We start from the raw sequence: 19,702 nt of genomic DNA, 5'->3' as shown, positions 1-19,702 counted from the left end.
GTTAATACTTTTTTCATGATAATCAAAAGTACCTTTATTAAACAGTACTGTTATTTATCGTGTGATCTATGTATTTTTAGTACAAAATTTTATTGTCTCGTAGGAACGCACAGGCACGCTACCTAGTCAATACAGAAGCAAAAACTCATCCTTCGAGCAGCAGATGAAATCAACAGAAGCGGGGTTGCCTTGCACGCTGACATTTTTGGATATTACCACATTACCACATAATGCCCCCGTTCGCGTGCCTTTAAATCTAGCTTGATCCGCTTCTTTTTTTATCCGAAATAGTATTTTCCTCTCACAAATTCCTCTAGCCAACGGGGCCAATTCACGGTAACTGCACGTTTGTCAACTAGTGAACATAAAAAAGCAATAGCGCCGCTACAGTGCTGGCAGAGGAAATGAGTGATCATGAAACAACCATAGGCCACAGCCCACAGATAATTCAGAAATACACGATTGTGACGAACAAATTTCATAGCTGCACTCGGTGCTTTTGAATCCCAGGGACCAGAGATGCAGTTTAGCTCATGTTTCCAAATAGTCCATATCAGTTAGGACAAACTACAGCGCTCAACGAAACCTGAGTGCTGCTGGACCGAAAACGCTAAAATACCAGCGGCATAAACATCATACAGGTCCCTTAACCGACCAGTTTCAATGCTGCAGTGCAGTCGATCTTTGTTCATTGTTCTCGCTCAAGTCTCGAATCAAATAATTTTTATACACAACAATTGGAGAAACAGCCTTGTCTAATCACAAGAACGGTGGCATCCTCTGTGAAGGGGGCACAGGCTGATAGCCGTTCTCTGGGTGGCTATGCGGCATCCGCTCCCCAGCAGGCCTTCTGGTAAAACTTCCATGCGCATGGTTCTGCATAGGATTGAAGGTGCCCCACCAGTGAGACTCGCCTTCAGCAGGGATCCAAGGGAACGGAGCAAAGCCCTCCCAGCCCCATGTATATGGTTGGTCAATGGGTCTAGAGATGCCCTCAGAATCAGAAACGCTCCTGTTCACAGCTCCAGGAGCGGGAAATCCATGGGGCCTTCCAATCTCACCTGAGGAAGTCGCTGCAATGAAAGATGTAATTGTCAAGGCTCTGGGCCTAACCCTTCTAGTGCTAGGAGGGAACGGGCTGCCCTGCACAGATGAGTGCATCGACTGTTGATACATATGGCCTCTTGCACCATGACCATGGCCTCTAGTCTCTGCCACGACAGCTGGAACTGACCCTAATGGTGCCACCAAATTGCTTCCACTGCGAGGTGTTGGCCTGCAGTATTTAAACATTGTATAAGAGAGAGGGGAATTTGTGATTTAACAAAGCGAAAGAAAATCAGGCAATGATTTGTAGCAAACAATATTTCAATATAAGCTTGAACTAGCCAATGGAACCATCAAGCAGATCAAAATTTTCAGTTTTAGGGCTTTACAGCTGAACTTCAGCATAACTTAGGCAGCAGCAGCTATTAGGCACCGCCTATTTAAGGCAGGGCAAAAGTCAATTATACCATGTGGGTGCAGATGCATGCACCCGCATGGCCCAAAGCCATGAACCCCCTGGTGTAACACCTGTAGGCATGGTCTATATATAGGTGCGACACGCCAGAGCAGAGTAGGATCAAATCAGAAACTGAATCAGGGTGTTGCCCTCTCCACCTCGTCAGCAGCAAATCTTCTCACGTCCCGGCAATCCTCTTCGGTAAGGAAATCTACCGCCTCACTTCCTAGTCCGCACCGCCAATGGCCACAGGTGTGACAGTTGGTATTCAGAGCTAGCTTTTTTCAGTGTGGGTCTGGGTGTGGTGGGGGCTCCGCAGCGTGCCTAGTGTCGGTAGACCACATCTTGGGCTTCTGGTGGTGAGCAGCAGCTGTAGATTTCATTGGGATCTCGGTGGTGGATCTCAACTGAAATCCACACGGCATGCATAGTGGCAGTGGATCATGACGTGAGTTCAAGAGCTGTGTGTGGCGGCGGAAGACAATCTCATGTTGGAGGCGATAGTGGTGGCACAGCAGAAAACAGAGGACATGTTGGATCAGACCATAGAGTGCATGGATGGGCTGTACGTCTGCTTGGCACCACGTAACAACAGATGACTGCGCATATCAATTCAGTGACCAAGGATCGTGCTCCTGACGTGCAGTGGGCGGCAGTGCAGTCGCTCCATCTAGCATCCAAGGCGACAGATAAGGTTGCTCATGACTTATATGTAGCTCTTCGATGATATGCCTCTTTGTAACGACGATGCAGAATGGCTTAATCAAGAGTTGTCATTAGCACATACCACATAGAGTGAGTAGGGTGTGAAGAAATCAATTTGTTCAGGTCACCAAAACCAAACTCAATGATGTTGATTACTCATCACCACAATGAGTTCTTGGGGTCATTGATGCAGACCAAATGTTCGAGGAAATGCCTCTCAAGGAAGTGGAAGCATCACATATAGAACATGTTATGCCAATGTCACCGGGAATTCCTGGTATTGCTTTCTCTTGAGAACTTGCTAAAATGCATCAGAGTCATCATATGGGATGACAGAGGTCATCTGACATGGACCCAAAGGATGGATTACTGTTGCATCAATTAATTCACTACGGAGAGCACTTTGAGTGGTGAGGAGAACAAATCAAGTGCCAAACCTGTCATCATGGCTGTGCTCACTCATGAGTCATGATAGCAGCAACTACTTCCCATTGGATGCTGTCATAGATGTTGAGGATAATTTGTTTGATGAACGACCTCTTGAGGCCAATGCAGCAGCTCAGGCTGAACTGGACATGTTCAGGGCTCATATGGAAACAAAGGTTGCTGCAAGGGAACTGTTGAATGAAGCACCTCATGCGGATGTGTAGCATGAGAGCATGCCATTTAACAATGAGACACAGGACAACTTACTACAACAAATGGCCTGTGATGTGGCAGGGAAGACCCGAGTCATGAAACAGCAAATGTCTGCTACAGCACTGGATGCCAAAGACTTGCAAAATATCAGTGCTTGTTCTGTCTTGTTGCAGCTTGGTCTAGTCATAGTGTACAAGTCTTCCCTCTTCCTAGAACCTGGCATGGATGTAAAAAACCAAATGTTTGTGCAACTCAAAGTACATGGCCAAGTCTTCTGTTCTACGGCCCGGGGTTTTAGTGCTGAGGAGGTATACAACATTTTTTACCAAGTGGATGAAATATTGCTGCTTCGGTGCTTCCAGAGTAAAGAGTGGGTCATGCAAACAAGAAGCTAGGTAGACCATGGTGTGACACTGATCTAATGTTTGAAGCAATTCTGTCATGGAGAAACAGTGGTGTCAGCCCAAGTAAATGTGAGTTGCAACTCAAGCCATACATGGCGAGACAATGGGATTCTGGAATTTCTGGGCTCCAGTCATGGAGATGCAATTCATGGTCATGTCATGGGGACAAGCAACGTTTTGTGGGTGTGGAAATGTCGTCGGCAGCCACCAGAAATCTATCGTGAGAGCATCTTCATCTTCATCACGTCCCAGCCCTCACCACTGGTGTCCACGGGGTGTGACACCAAAAAGTCTGTTAAGCAAACAGCAAGGATACAGTCCAAAATGGAAAGCCCAACAGCCACGCCAACATTGTCCGCCTGGCAGAAGCCTTGCCCAAAATGGAAACACTAACATGAATGCTATCCCAATAGGCCTAGCTTTGCCCATAGAGGATCCTCTGACAAAGATGGCCCCCTCACCCATCCATGTGGCTCTGTACCCCTCAATTCCCGTTGCTGATGGCCTGAGCAGTGAAGAACACCTAGCTGCACCCAAGGCTGTCTCTGTCACTGGCTGCAGCGGCACAGCTGGCCATGGAGTCATCACTTTCTGTCAACCTTGTTACTCATCAAAAACAAGGCAGAAAACCTCGCCAATCTTTCTTCTAATGCTCCAATTCTGTCAATTGTTTTGATTCCCATCAAGTAGAGACTCTAGATTGGGTTTCAATCATGTGATTCTTGTTGTTTGACCAGATCATAGGGTTAGGGTTTAAAGATGGGATTTCTTGATATTTGTGTCTGGAATTGGTTTGATAGGTTTGAAAGTTGCCTTAAATACAGTGAGTCCAAAGTATATGAAAACACTGTTATGCAATCAGCCAATCGCATTAGTAATGAGTAATCTAATCTTATTTTTTTGTTAGAAAAAGAAATGAAGAAAGGTATAAATTAGGCCATGGTTAATATGTATATTTCATGGATAGGACTAGGAGACAGCATACATACGAAAATAAAAGGTCTATATATCTATTTCTGTTGGGAGCTTGAAAACTGAATGATATGTTCTCTTTTCTTTAGGCTGTTGAGGATCTTGTTTTGCCTGTGGCAACTATCTTTTGTCCATGATTTTAATGTTCTCACCTTCACTAGGTACACTAATCAATATTGTTATTGTGTTTCTTCAATTTGGAAACATTTTATGGTTATTTCATTCTCATTATAGATTGCTATCATTTATGTTGAACTGTTCAAAATTGTTGTTTTTATTATTATTTAGACAACATATTTTCTATACAGATTGTGCTAAAGTAGCATGTCCCCTTAGTTTTCTTCTAGCTTCACCCATGAATTGAGGTGGAGTATATGTAATTTTGTGCGTAAAATGGGGTTGTTTAGAAAGTATAAATACGAGACCATATATTTAAATGATACAAACATACTTAAATACATGACTATATATTTAAATGACAAACCTACTTAAAATGAGATTCATGAATTGCGCATACCTATGGATTAGGGGATGATGATGTGCATATGATCTCAATCTCTGTTGGCTGCCACTGTCATATCTTGGTAGTCCTATACCAAATGGAGTCATAGAATATTCAGGAATTCCTGATACAGGAATATTACTCAAATGGCTGTGCTCACTGTCATGATTTCTTGACTCGGTAGCATGGAAAACTGGAGCATTATTCAAATCAGGAGTGGCATGGCCTTCCAAGCCAGTTGAATGCCGATGAAATGAAGTGCTTTCAGCACCAGAATTAGAAGTAGAAGGCACATGAACAGGATGGAGAAAACCACGCAGGGCAAGATATGGGCAAACAAGTGAACTGCTTGCAGCACTTGAGTGATCTCCAGTTGTGTGATCTTCATAAAAGGGAAATATCAATGCAGTAAAAAAGAAAGAACTTTAACACGTTCAAGTTTAGGTCAAATTCTTACAAGTTGGCTCAGCTTCACGCTCCCTGCAAAAGAAAATATAGGTTAAATTAAGAACTAGAATAAATGAAACATTCATTTAAGAACCTGAGGTTCCATATACGGTATTACCATAAAACAAACAACAGCTGTTTTTAGCAAAAACATAGTAATCCGGCATTAGTAGCTAATTGTCACACATGAACCAACTGGAATGGCAATTCAGAAAGCAGACGGTGATATCACGACATGTAAACATCAGACTTATACTACTGCCCGTTGAAAACTAAATGTGAGCATGTATATGGCAATTTCTACGATACTGCAAAATGATTGTGGACCGTCTATCTGGATAAGATATCATGAATCACTACCTCCTAGGAACACGAACGACAGTGCTGCCGACAACGGTGCGGCCGCAGGAGACGCGCACTCTGGATAAACCAGATTATCCAGATATTTCTCATTTTCTGTTTTTTATTAATCATTTTATCTCTTTGGAAATTCAATGGTCCAGATTTATTAGAACTCTTAGCAGTAGCCCTATATGTATTCATTACGAATAAGACCGCAATTATGCCCAAACCACCCAACTCCCAAGCTTGAGTCCATGTTGAGAAAAAAATGGGTTTCTATTTCTTCTTAATATAAAACGCCTAGTCCTCCTAGGTTGGTTTAGTTTTATTTTAATAAATAAAGGCCCAAACCATGGCATATCTTCATAAGAGATATCTAGTGGACTGAAAACTCGAAATGGTACTAAGGAGCATGTCATACGGTTAACTAATGCATTAAATTTTATAATAATAATCATCATCATGAACCATTGATGATAGCATCTACAGTTTCTAGGTTATCTTTCAGCCATAGGTAGACATGTTGAATTCATCTTGCAATTTTTGGCTTCTCATAGGTCATAGCTGTTTTCTGATAACTAAGAGCAAATAGCAGGTAATTAGTTCAATAAACCAACATACCCATTGACATGCCATATGACAGGCAAATTTTGATGTGGAACATCCAACTTACATGGATTTGCCATTTCAAACCACAAACAGCCAAATTGGCCGGGTACCATTACAAAAGTATGGACCCTTGCTCGTTCACACCACAGCCATTTAAACAATCATTTTTCCAATATGAGAAGAGGGGGTAGAAATGTCTTTTTTTTGCCCTCAGGTCCACTTCAGTTCTTCCTCCTCTCTCCTCCTGTGTTGGTGCTTGGCAGCTGTGGGCCACCACCACCTCTTCCTTCTCGCAATATGAATCACAGCCTAGTCTGTGCTGCCACATCCTATTCGTCCCCCGGCAGCGAGTCCAAGCTGGGTGCCAGCGGCTCATCCATCCCCTTCCAGCAGTGCGCCGGATCCAGATGCCGCTGCTCGCCTCCATTCCAGCGCCCGTAGGAGGCACCTCACGCACAGCCACAACCTCCCTATGCACATGCAGCTCACCATGGAAGATTCAGGAAGGGCGAAGAGGTGGAGGGGGCTTGCAGTGCTTTGATCGGTAAAGCCACCGGCGACGTGGAGCAGTCGCTCGCCCAAGTGCAGACAAGAGCAGCACTGAGTAAAACCAGAGCAGCGCAGGCAGGCTAGTGTCAAGATCAAGCGTCGCGCATCGACACCATCAGAGTAGCTCATGCCACCACCGCTGCGCCTCCGCCGCTGCTGCCGGAGATGTCCAGCATGGCAGCCACCACTCACCCCCACCACAACAGGTAACAAAGGAGCACCTCGGGGACTGTGTACATAGACCTTAGCAGCAACTATGTGGCTCGACCTTAAGCTTCCAGGAGGCGACAGCACAATAGCAGATGAAATAGGAAAGAGAGGAGGGAGGCCACTATCTTATCTGGCGTGAGGATAAAGACAATTGGGAATATGTCAATTCTCCCCCACCTTCTATCTCCTCAAATCAGATACATAAGTATAACAATCGTTAGGGTGTGCTACAGTTAAGAATCATGATTTCGTAACGGTACTCGGCCAATATAGGCAAAAACAGTGTGTCGGTGTTTTCGGACCACCGACGAGTAAATTTGTATTTGCGCGTCTGGCTCGGATGGTGTGGCTCGGAGAACACAAGGGTTTATACTGGTTCGGGCGGAACGTCCCTACGTCCAATTTGCTGCTGCTCGTGTTACCGGCACTTGGTTTGCAGTAGGGGTTACAAACAGGCGAGAGAGGAGAGGATCCCAAGTCTCTGGTGGGAGGAGTGAACGGGCTGCTGAGAGCTCGCTTGCCACTCAGCCGTGTGCTCGTGTCGTGCTCTTGTGTTCAGATCTCGTCCCATGTCGAGATCCCCCCCAGCGTGGGACGCCCTGCTTCCCCTTTTATAGACGAAGGGAAAGCGCGGGTTACAGAGGAGGAAAAGGAGAAGAACGAGAGAGAGAAGAAGGCTTCCAGGGTTGCCGGGTCCTTCTTCTCCTTCATGCGAGTCCCGCCGATCCTGTAGATGTCAACAGGGACGGCTCCATGTCGCGGTCCTGTTCGTCACTGGCGCCATGCGCAGGCGTCATCTGCCGGACATGGCGTTCCACTCCGTACCGACGGACGTCGTGGTGAACTGACGCGCCTGTCAGCGTCCGTACTAGGATTAGGCAGAACAGCACCGGCACGTCCGACACTGTTCTTGATGGGAATCCCCAGGTATGGCCCGTCATGGCCACGGGTTACATCGAGGCAGTGCCAGCCTCTTCCCTGGCGTCACAGTTTTGACCCAGGCCCATACGCTTGGACCTGGAGTTGTTGGCGACGGTATGGGTCCCCGTCGGACGAGACGGAACCCGCGTCCTCGAGGTCGGGCGAGACGAAGCCCGCGGCCTCGAGGTCGGGCGAGACGGGGCCCGCACCCAAGGGGTCGGGCGAGACGGAGCCCGTACCCAAAGGGTCGGGCAAGACGGAGCTCAGCGGCCTCGAGGTCGGGCGAGACGGAGCCCGCACCTAACGGGTCGGGCGAGACAGAGCCCGTACCCAAGGGGTGGGGCGAGACGGAGCCCGCGGGCTTGATGTCAGGCGAGACCTTTTCAATACGTCTCAAGCCATTCGAGGAAGTCAGCGTGGGCGCTAACTTCCTTGCTTTGGGTATCCCTAATACCGGCACGGTGGTCGTGAGGGCGGCGAACCGTGCCGCGGATGAACGAAGGAAGAAGAATAAGGACGACGAGGAGAAGAAACAGCGAGCGAAGCAGCGAGCGAAGCTGCAGCGAGGGAAGTGGCGTCAAGGTTCGTCGGAAGACGAGGAGGAAGAAGAAGAGGAGAAAGAGGATGACGGCTTCATGTCGCCCACCCCGTGGGATGATCTGGCCGCCGGGGACGAGGACCCGCCTTCGCCGCAGGCGAGGCCTTTCCTGCAGCATGGCACGGGGCAGGAGGGGAAGGACGCGCGCCCGGAGCCAGCGGAATCAAAACGCCCCGCCCCGTCCGGACCTTCGGCGGCGGCCTCGGAACCGGCGGAATCAGGCCGCCTCGCCTCGTCTGGGCCTTCGACGGCGGCCCCGGAGCCGGCGGAAACAGGTCGCCCCGCTCTGTCCGAGCCCTCGGTGGCGGCTCCAGAGTCGGCGGGAGGCGGCCGTTCTGATTCGTCCGAGCCCTCCGAGCCGAGGGAGGGTTCGAAGCGGCAACGTGCCGACGAGAAGCAGCCAGGGTCGAGCAAGCCAGCCCCAAAACGTCCTCGCATGATGGTGTCAGGGTGAGTTAAGAGTTTTTTCGTCCTTTTGTCCTAACGAATTTTTGCCGCGAACTGACCTCCATGTCCCTTGTAACTTCGGAGGACGCGGGACTCTCCTGCGGCTCGCTCCGAAAAAGATCCTCCTCTGGCAAACGCGTCAGGAGCCGATTGGCGCCACGCCGGTGGTGAGCGTGAGTGGCGTTGGGGCGGCCACGGCGTCGACCGGGGAGGCGCAGCCGGTGGCTGTCCTCGACGTCGCAGGCGAAGGCAGCACGGCCGGAGCCGTCGTCCGTGCAGATGGCCGTGTCCGTGGCGAGGCGGACGGAAGGGGGCGCACCCGAGGCATCCTTCGCGGATGTGGCGACAGGGCAGGCCTCCGTGTCCGCGTCACCCACCCCCTCTATCGCTAGAGGAGCGGCCGCCGCAAGAGAGGTCAGCGTCGCTTGAGGTCGGCGCAGGGACGTCCCGGTCTATGGTCCGGGTGGCTGCCCTCGATGAAGCAACAGAGGAGAGAGAATGGGGGAGCGTCCACACGGAGGCTGGGGGCACGTTTTGCGCCCTGACCACCATGCTGAGTTCGATGCGTGACATTGTCGCCCCGGTTGGCCAGGTATGATATGATCGTGCTTCCGACCCTCATGTTCTCTTTCCGCGCCTCTAAGTCTTGTCTTCTTCGCAGATCCTTATGGCCCGCAGCCGGGAGAAATCCCAGTTACTTGCTGAGGAGACACGGCGGAGTGAGGGGCTGGCCGCACAGCTCGTTGCCGCCCGTCAGGAGGAGGCTGAGCTTGCCCCTGTTCGTCACTGGCGCCATGCGCAGGCGTCATCTGCCGGTCATGGCGTTCCACTCCATACCGACGGACGTCGTGGTGAACTGACGCGTCTGTCAGCGTCCGTACTAGGATTAGGCAGAACAGCACCGGCACGTCCGACACTGTTCTTGATGTGAATTCCCAGGTATGGCCCGTCATGGCCACGGGTTACATCGAGGCGTGCCAGCCTCTTCCCTGGCGTCACAGTTTTGACCCAGGTCCATACGCTTGGACCTGGAGTTGTTGGCGGCGGTATGGGTCCCCGTCGGATGAGACGGAACCCTCGTCCTCGAGGTCGGGCGAGACGGGGCCCGCGGCCTCGAGGTCGGGCGAGACAGGGGCCCGCGGCCTCGAGGTCGGGCGAGACGGAGCCCGCGGCCTCGAGGTCGGGCGAGACGGAGCCCGCACCCAAGGGGTCGGGCCAGACGGAGCCCATACCCAAGGGGTCGGGCCAGACGGAGCCTACGGCCTTGAGGTCGGGTGAGACCTTTTAATACGTCTCGAGCCATCCGGGGAAGTCAGCGTGGGCGCTAACTTCTTTGCTTTCGTTATCCCTAATACCGATACCCGACACAGTGTGAAACAGCATATACTCCATCCGATCTGGTATATTAGGCAGAGGCAAAAAAATCACAAAACCAAAACATACACAATGACTACTGTCGGGTGCCACGCTAGCGCTACGACTTCGGCATGTATGCATGCATGCCGCGAGCCTGGCCTACCCCACACCCCGCTCAAGGAAACGCACGCATGCAGCAGAGCTGGACGCTTCTCCAGCTGAGTTAATGCACACAGAGATCAAAGCAACACGCCTAATAAAATGGAATCATGATTTTTGCTATGTCACCTAATAAAATGGAGTGGAGGGAGTACCATCTAAGCTCAGTGTCCCACATCAAAATTTTCCTATGGCAAAATAGGTACTCTCTTTCGAAAGTAAGACTGTAGGGAGTATCATCTAAGGAAGAGGGCATCCTCATTCTTGCTTCACAATCATTGAAAACATGATGCAAAACCCATCCAATCAAAGGTAAGGAGAAGTACTTACTCAAACACAGATGCTAGCTGGGTGAATCCACTAAAGGGGCACCATTGAAATCCAAAAGGCTGTGAATAAAGACAACAGGATAATGAGAAATAGGAAAGGTTAAATTATGACAGGTAATAATGATGTACTAAGACTGCAAAATGTGTCTTCTAGTATTCCCCTCATAACGTGTAGTTTGACCATTCAAGTTCATGCTTTGACCAACAATTAGTCTAATAACATGAGTCATGTGCCACAAAGATAGTGTTAGGTTCATATTCAAAATCATTTGCTGATGAATATGAATTTATGATACTGTAACTCGTATCAATAAAATATTATAGGGAAAATTTATGGTCAAATATCAATTTACCTAGTTAAACTACTCCCTGAAAAGAGGGAGAACAAGCTACCAAAACATTGTAAGCCAGCAGCACTATAAGTCTATAACACCTGTTCTAGTGCCTATAGTACAAACTAAAAAGACGACTGCTCATGAAGCAGAATCAACAGTAATGTAAGTTAGTACTTGTATCACATAAATGTTTATTTACTCAAATATGTGCACTTACAAGCTCGGAGGTGATATCATAGTTGTCGCTAGTCACCCAGCCACCCATATCAATATCAGCAGAGGGGCGATGTCCGCTTGCATAAAGCCAGCGACCTTTCTCAATCTTCCGACAATTAGGGCATTGCATCGCTCCTTTTGCATTGAATGCGGACCCAATACAATCTGGCAAGAAAAACGTGTTTAGTTCAGCAATCTGCCTAAGATATCATAATGTATTTTTCATGCTCACGTTCATATAAACGCACAGGGGTGAGGGGACAGAGACATTTTGGAGATAAGATAAAAAAGCAGATGCGACAACAAATTGTGCTGATCGTATTCAAGACTTCAAGTTGAATTAAACTTTGGTGCTCGACAAAATTTCCAGGTGCAATCAGTACTTGACACAAGGTGCGACCTGAATTGGAAAAGCAAGCCCCAAAGGTCCAAACCTTTCATGTTGTCACTAGGCAAAAGCCGTTATAGACCTAATAACTAAGCTAAATTGCCACAAGCAACTGGCCAACCGCTAGTGAAACAACCTAAATTACCGCTACATTCAAGCTTACGGATTCGCTCGTCACACCTGGGGCTCCAATTACGCGGGAACGGCTCTACTTACCTGGTTACTCTTACACGTGCAGTTCCCATCCCCAACCTAAATTACCACTAAATTCAAGCTTACGGATTTGCTCGTCAGACCTGGGGCTCCAATTACGCAGGAACTGCTCTACTTACTCGGTAACTCTTACACGTGCAGTTCTCATCCCATCATCATCATCCGAACATGTATGTGCCTAAATATCCCCGTTGTTCAAGTCTGAACCACGTCGATGACGCTATGAAATCCTCAAAATCTACCCACCAGAATTCCTCTCTTACAGTAAATTACGCCTGTTCCACGGCAAATTGCGCCCGTGGCGCACGGTACCCGACCAAAGCGACCATCACAAGCAGATCCGGACGATGAAACCCCGTAGCCTAGCAGCGGCGCGAGGGAATCTGACCTAGGTGGAACTCGTGTCCGCATTGCAGCTTGGCGACGGACCGGCCGGCGCCGCGGGCGAGCACCGGATCCAGGCAGATGGAGCAGGCCGCGGCCCCGCCGCCGGCCACTGCCGCCTCCGCCGGAGACGCCGGCGGCGACCTCTCCAGATCCATCTGCGCGCGCCCCCCGCTCCGCCTGCTGACTCTCTCTCTTCCTCGCCGCGGAGGCGCTCGTGGGGGTGGGCCGGTGGGGGACCGCGTGAGCTCGCACGGGAAGGACAGGACAGAAGAGGGGAGGAGAGAGAAACGAGGACGGTGTGTCCGAACGGAATGGAATGGAAGGAGGGTGGAAGACGCGAAAATGGGAGAAGTGATCGAGAAAAAATGGACGATGATTATTGGCCTTTTTATGCTGGTTTTTTTACCTCGCAAATGTTTGGCATGTTTTTGTGTCCGTGCGTAGTGGTTGTATGTTTGCTGGTGACACTTGTCATGGTTTGTTTTTAGGGACAGGTTCGTTTTTAGATTTCTGTTGAGGGGATCATGCGCGCACAGGTTTTATTTCAATCAATAAACAGGTACGTGATCAAGTATTTACTACTATGTCACATGCCAAATTTTATTATTTAGAGACATTTTTTACACGTGGCATTCCAGATACAGTCCACTCGGCAAACTTGTATAAGGATGTAGATAACCTCACTTGAGTTCATCCCACACATTATCCAACCCCTTGTTTTGTTTCTTGATAGCCAAAAGGCATTATGTGGTATTTTTTTCAATATAAGTGGGTTGATAAAACATTTTTTGTCACATTAGTTGCCAAATTTCATATATTTAAGTTCCATAATGGTCCTCTCCTTTTTGCGAATGAGATCTTTATTTTAGGATTATGTTGGAGGCGTCACGCGTCCATGCATAAGCAGTGGTAGATCTATGTATAAGCGGTGAGGCCACCCGTTTCCATAGTTTTTGCCAAAAATACATTTAACTCCCTTCATAGAATATAGAGTTTTATATGTTAACTGTGTAATGTTTGTATTAATTAATTGACTTAGAATCAACAAGTTTGACGCAACACACAAGTTTGAATCCTTTGAGATCCACCACTGTGCATAAGGGGGTATATTCCTTCAATGACTGGGGTTTATATAATTGTTTGGCACGTCACTTACCAATTTTTATATTTCAGGACATCTTTTTTCATGTGGGGTAATATACGGTATACAATCTACTTTGGTAAACTTGTTAGGATGCAAATTGCATCACTACTTGAGTCCGTATAATATTTTCCATGATCTTGTTCTCTACATTGCTTCTTGATAGATAAACAGAAAACCAAGGTATACGAGTCGATAATACTTATGGTTAGCATAATTGCTTTGTTTTTAGGTTTCTGTTCAGGCCATTAAGTGGTACTTTTCTTGGCAAGCAGGCTTATAAAAGTCTTTGTCATCATGTCACTTTGCCATTTGCCAAAGTATATATGATTCCTAGGAACATCTTTTATCACCGTGTTTGCTTGATCGTATCAGCTATGATACAGTGTTTTTCTCTCAAAACAAAACAGCAGCAACCGGCTTATAAGCCATAGAAACGATCAAGCGAACATGGTGTATGTGTATACATGGTCGGTACAAGGCCACTTGGTATTTATAAACTTCTTCCTGTTAGGATGTGAAGTGCGTTGCTTAAATTGCACTATGTCCATGTCGTATCTTGGTCATAGTTACCAACATAAGCTCATGACAATCAACCCTTTCCGCGGGCGAGTTATTCTCATGACAATCAACTCTTTCCGCGGGCGAGTTAAGAACTCTTGCATAACGATCGACTCATGTGCATAGTGTCTTGTATTTGTTTTTTATTTATTGGGTATTATAGTAAATTTGGCCGACATTGAGTATTGAAAACCAAGTGAATAACTGTTATAAGACTTGTTTCGAAACAGCATTTTGAGGATTTAGATCGTACTCCGTACAAATAAATACAGTAGTTCGCTCAAAAAGAAAAATAAATACAGTAGTTTACAGCAGTGCAAAGTTCAACCAAACAAACAGGCCACTGCTTAATTGCTTATGCACGGAAAAATGAATCTCTGCGTCCAAACTCCAAACAGGCCAGTAAATTAATAGTTTACAGCAGTGCAAACAAGAAACAAACACAAAGGACTTGGTCAAGAGTCAAGTACTGTCACGCATGCGAATCGAACACCCCAAAAAAGAACAAAACTAATGGGAAGCAGAGCCAGCACTGGTCGCCACAATTAGCTCCTCCAGCTGCTTGCTCATCCGGTGGCGAACCCTGGTGATGTACATGTCGGCGGCCCGGTCGATCTCGTCCTCGATCCTGAACTCCTGCCCGTCTCCCTCCCGGCGCCTCCGGATGACGTCGATCACCGACGTCGCGTCCTCTCCGTCGTCCTCGTCGTCGTCGGCCGCCAGCAAGTAATCATCGCCACCACGGTGGTGGCCACCTTCGTCGTCATCGAACAGCGAGCGCAGCGCGAGTGTCCAGTCAGAGTCGGCGGTGCACCCTCCGTCGCTGCCGCCGTCAGCGTCGCCGTCGACTGCTTGGACGTCTAGTAGCAAGATGGCGGGGAGCTGGCGGTGGGGGAAGCAGAAGGGGACTACGCCGTCGTCCTCGTCGTCCGCCGGCGCGAGGGGCGCCCTGCTGCCGCGGCAGTAGTGCCGCCTCTGCTGCGCCGCCGCCTTCTCCTGGCACGGCTGGCGCGGCGTAGTAAGCGCGCGGATGTGGCGGGATATCCCGGCGAGCACCGCGGCCCTGCGGCGCGTCGAGGCCAGGAAGAGGAGGCGGGCCTTGAGGACGCCGGCCTTCCGCCGCAGCGCGCCCACCGCCTTGCTCACGAGCTCGGCCGCCTTGCCAATGCTCTTCATGGCGGTTGCTGTGTGCTCGGTCGGTGAACTGACCAGAGGATAGAGGTGAAATCCACGAGTGGTATATGGTTGGGTGTACGTACGAGACTAGCTAGGAGCCTAGGAGAGTACGAGACATCAGCAGTCAGCCAGCAGTATGTAGTTGCAGAGACATGCACGAGTTGGGTGCCTTGGCTTGTCCTTTTTATAGATGGAAAAAAGATATTGAGATTTGTGCAAGCATGCGGCTGATTTCCAAATAAAGCTATTGGATTAGGTACTAAGGAACGAAAACCTTGGAGATTTGTATCGATGGACTTTGGTTCCATGGACCATGGTCACATGCATGCCAAAGTACAGAGAGATGAGATGCATGAGAGAGCGAAGATAGCCAGTTAGGCAGGCCATAAGCGAGTGGCGTGTTTCCTTGCGATTCAGAATGCACCAAACCCATGCAAGAAACAGGAGCACTACTTGTGCATTCGATCATCACGCGAGTACATACATACGTCGTCGACGATCGTGTCGTGTCGTGTAATGCTCTCCATACGATACGACGCAACAGCTTAGCTTTGCTTGCTTGCCTGCCTGCACACACGATTGGATCCGTCGATGCATGCCTTTGCTGCAGCTTACGTACGTAGCGTCGTGTGCTGCTGTGCATATGGCAGTTCGGCTCATGCTGACGACGACCACCTGCGCTACGTGTCGACTGTCGACCCACCACGGCACCACATATCTATCGCCCTGCTGCTTTGTTTGTTTTTCCTAGCTATCTCGTTATCTTCTAGCCGTGCTTCCTTTAGTTTCGTCGTCTCCGCGCCGGGCGTGGCCGGGCGCTTTATTTCGTTGCGTCGCCGCGTACGCGTATGTGTGGCGCACGGCCATCACAGCGCTTGGACAATTATATACACAAATTTTCGTCCAGTTCTGCGGCACTACTTCAGCATTATTTTTAGTGTTTTTCTCTTACAGTAAATCAGCATAAGCTAAATTTCAGCGAAATGAACAGGCCGCACAAGTGACAATAATTATATTGGCCTTGCTAGCGCCCGGATGTCTGATCTGAGACACTAGCGTCGGATGGTACTCACTCAGCGAGCGAGCGAGCACCCTAGCAGCGGGCCGCGGCGCCACGGACGTCGCTCGCGCCGCTAGCTGCTTTCCACGCGCATCCCAATATGTGCAACACCAGATTTACTTTTGAAACATTCATATGCAACAGTTGCAACATACAAGAGAAGACAGATGAAACACTTGAAACATACATTTGAAACACTTGCAAAAACACTTGAAAAACATTTGAAAACCATTGAAACATATGCAACATCTATATGAAACACTTGCAACAGATGTATGAAAACACCTGAAATATTTGAAACATACGCTTACAATATGCATGTATATGGAACATCCTAGATGAAAAACACTTGTAACATATGTCTGGGATAAATGAAATATTTGGAACATACACTTGAAACGTACGCATACCGCATAGCCATTGCAACATCTCGATCTAGTTTTGCAACACCGATACGAAACACATGCAACATACATCTAAAATATCTGAAACACATGAAACATATGTTTAGCAACATGCATTTTCAGCGCAACATCTCCTTGCTGTTTGAGAATGGAGGCTCGTCGGCGTTTGGAGTTCACTGGTGTAGAGCTCTCCGCTCCAGTGGAGAAGGACCACAATAGGTCCTGGTGGAGAAGGCCACGATGGATCTGGCGCGAGCTATCACCGCTCTGGTGGAGAAGGTCGTCCGCGCGCTGGAGAAAGCCACGGCGAACGGCTGGCGCGGTGGAGATGGAGGAAGGCGGGCGGCCGCGGTGGGCTAGAGGTGCGATGGAGATGGAGGAAGGTGGGCGGCCGCGCTCGGGCGCGGTGGAGACACAGATGGCCATTCTAGCCTCCCGGCCCTGCCCGGCACAAGCCTGGGCTAGACACGGCCCGATCGGGCGGGCCATGTAGGGCACGACGGGCCGACAGGCCTTGCTAAGGTCATGCTTCGTGCCTATCCATCGGCCTAGGCATGGCCCCTCGGGCTGATTTTCGGGCCGAGCTAGCTTGAAAAGCACGCCACGACCACATGGTCGGGCTAGCCCGAAGCCCACTGTGAAAGGGAAGGAGAGGCTGGGAGGGAAGGAGGCAGGGGCAGGGCGCCGCAGGAGGCGGGACGAGTAGGGCCGAGCCGACCGCAGGCCGACAGCGACGACCGTAGTAGCGCCAACGCCGTTCCCGCGTGTGGCTCCAGCTTGCTCCTTGTCGACGCAGACCGGCAACGGTGACTCGCCACGACAGCAGCAGGGCCACATGCCACCGCTGACTCACTGAGGTTGAGGGTTGCTCAAGCAGTAGCATAAGCTAAATTTTAGCGAAACGAACAGGGTGCGCAAGTGACAATAGTTATATTGGCCTTGCTAGCGCCCGGGCGTCTGATCTAAGACGCTAGCGTCGGATGGTACTCACTCAGCGAGCGAGTGAGCACCCCAGCAGCGGGCCTGTGGTGCCACGAACGTCGCTCGCGCTGCTAGCTGCTTCCCACGTGCATCCCAATATGTGCAACACCAGATTTACTTTTGAAATATTCATATACAACAGCTGCAACATACAAGAGAAGACAGATGAAACACTTGAAACATGCGTTTGAAACACTTGCAAAAACACTTGAAAAATATTTGAAAACCATTGAAACATATGCAACATCCAGATGAAATACTTGCAACAGATGTATGAAAACACCTGAAACACTTGAAACATACGCTTACAACATGCATGTATATGCAATATCTAGATAAAAACACTTGTAACATATATCTGGTACAAATGAAATATTTGGAACATACACTTGAAACATACGCATACCGCATAGCCATTGCAATATCCCGATCTATTTTTGCAACACCGATACGAAACACATGCAACATACATCTGAAACATCTAAAACACATGAAACATATGTTTACAACATGCAGTTTTAGCGCAACATCTCCTTGTTGTTTGAGAATGGAGGCTCATCGGCGTTTGGAGTTCACCGATGTAGAGCTCTCTGCTCCGATGGAGAAGGCCACAATAGGTCCATTGGAGAAGGCCATGATGGATCTGGCGCGAGATGTCACCGCTCTGGTGGAGAAGGGCATCCACGCACTGGAGAAAGCCATGGTGGACGGGTGGCACGGTGGAGATGGAGGAAGGCGGGTAGCCGATGGAGATGGAGGAAGGTAGGCGGCCGTGCTCGGGCGCGGTGGAGACACAAATGGCCATTCCGGCCACTCGGCTCGGCCCGGCATGAACCTAGGCCAGACACGACGCAATCGGCTGGGCCTTGTAGGGCACGATGGGCCGACGGGCTATGCTGAGGTCGTGCTTCATGCCTAGCCATCGACCCATGCATAGCCCCTTGGGCTGATTTTTGGGGCGGGCTAGCTCAAAAAGCATGCCATGACCATTTCCCCGAGCTAGCCTGAGGCCCACTGAGAGAGGGAAGGAGAGACTGGGAGGGAAGAAGGCAGGGCAGAGCGCCACAGGCGGCAGGCCGAGCAGGGTCAAGCCGACCGTAGGCCGATCATGATGACCGTAGTAGCGCCAATGTCGTTCCCGTGCGTGGCTCTAGCTTGCTCCTCATCAACGTAGGCCGGCGATGGTGACTCACCACGGCAACAGCAGGGCCACACACCACCGCTGACGCGCTGAGGTTGGGGGCTGCTCTTCCTGTCATCCATGGTCGCACTAGATCTGAGAGAAATGAAGGAAGACAGAGAGAATGAGATGGAAGGGAGGGGGCATCTGATAGGGAAGGAGAGGAGGCTCACACGAACACGCGTCCACGAGGATCGCGTGACAACAGAAGTCGTGGGTGTGGTGGCTAGAGTGGGAAACTAGGAATTAGGGTTAACAAATAGAAGCACTTTATATATACTTGTAGGCCTTTATCAGGCCTAGATGATTTTAACGGGCCATGCCATGCCAGCCCATGGGCCTAGGGTACGGCCCAAGCATGGCTTGCTACTCCGGGCCATGCCATCCCCGGCCTACATGCCACCGGGCCGGGCCGTGCTCGTGTGAAAGGTCCTAATATGGCTAGAGCTGGGTGAATAACCTATTTAAAAATCTATAAGATCATTAGAGCAATTTGATTAGTATGACAACCGACGTAATGCAATTTTGCTTTAGCTCTACAAGAATTGCAAGCCACCTATCCAACAATTCTAGCTGCTATGATCTCTATGCATTCAAGAGGCTAAGTCACTACTCACTAAGAGCTCTCAACAAAGCTACACTAAAGAGCTCCAGTAGATAAAACTAAGCTACAAAGCAAGCTCTCAATTCTCGTTACACTAAAGAGCTTGCTATAACTAGTTTACGAGAAAGTAATAAAGTGAGTAAGATGATTATATCATTGCATTGAGGAATGAACCAATCACAAAATGAATACCAATCAATCACTAAGAGAAATCCAAGAGACAATTGACACATCAATTTTTCTTCCGATGTTTACATGCTTGCCAGCACGCTAGTCCCCATTATGTTGACCAACACTTGATGGTTCAGCGGTTAAGAGGTGTTGCACGAACCTCGTCCACATAATTGGACACCTCAAGAACCT

The 19,702-nt window shown here is 49.2% G+C and overlaps 1 protein-coding gene across 2 annotated transcripts; it reads right to left on the bottom strand.

Moving 5' to 3' along the window:
* Positions 1–385: 385 nt before the first annotated feature.
* Positions 386–12,583, bottom strand: LOC136476954 (E3 ubiquitin-protein ligase IPI1-like). 2 transcript variants are annotated; one of them, XM_066474933.1, is made up of 7 exons: positions 12,234–12,583; positions 11,246–11,409; positions 10,695–10,753; positions 5,184–5,206; positions 4,887–5,108; positions 4,742–4,814; positions 386–1,276 (listed from the first exon to the last, which is right to left on the bottom strand). In XM_066474933.1, the coding sequence occupies exons 1-7, from the start codon at positions 12,385–12,387 to the stop codon at positions 760–762; spliced, it is 1,212 nt and encodes a 403-aa protein (XP_066331030.1). In that variant the 5' UTR covers positions 12,388–12,583; the 3' UTR covers positions 386–759. The 2 variants fall into 2 exon arrangements, with proteins under 2 accessions (XP_066331030.1, XP_066331029.1); XM_066474932.1 differs by having other exon boundaries at positions 388–1,276; positions 4,742–5,108.
* Between the last annotated feature and the right edge of the window lie 7,119 nt (positions 12,584–19,702).

Source organism: Miscanthus floridulus, chromosome 8, assembly GCF_019320115.1.
Source record: "Miscanthus floridulus cultivar M001 chromosome 8, ASM1932011v1, whole genome shotgun sequence".
Lineage (NCBI taxonomy): Eukaryota > Viridiplantae > Streptophyta > Magnoliopsida > Poales > Poaceae > Miscanthus > Miscanthus floridulus.
The sequence above is the reverse complement of the archived record's forward strand: the minus strand, read 5'-3'. Positions and strand labels throughout refer to the sequence as shown.

Excerpts from the sequence above, each read along its gene's own strand:
- LOC136476954 (XM_066474932.1), bottom strand. The coding sequence starts at position 12,387 with ATGGATCTGGAGAGGTCGCCGCCGGCGTCTCCGGCGGAGGCGGCAGTG. Across the intron at positions 11,410-12,233 it reads CGGACACGAGTTCCACCTAG|ATTGTATTGGGTCCGCATTC; the intron begins GTCAGATTCCCT and ends TTTTCTTGCCAG. Across the intron at positions 1,277-4,741 it reads CATCATCCCCTAATCCATAG|GCCAACACCTCGCAGTGGAA; the intron begins GTATGCGCAATT and ends TAAATACTGCAG.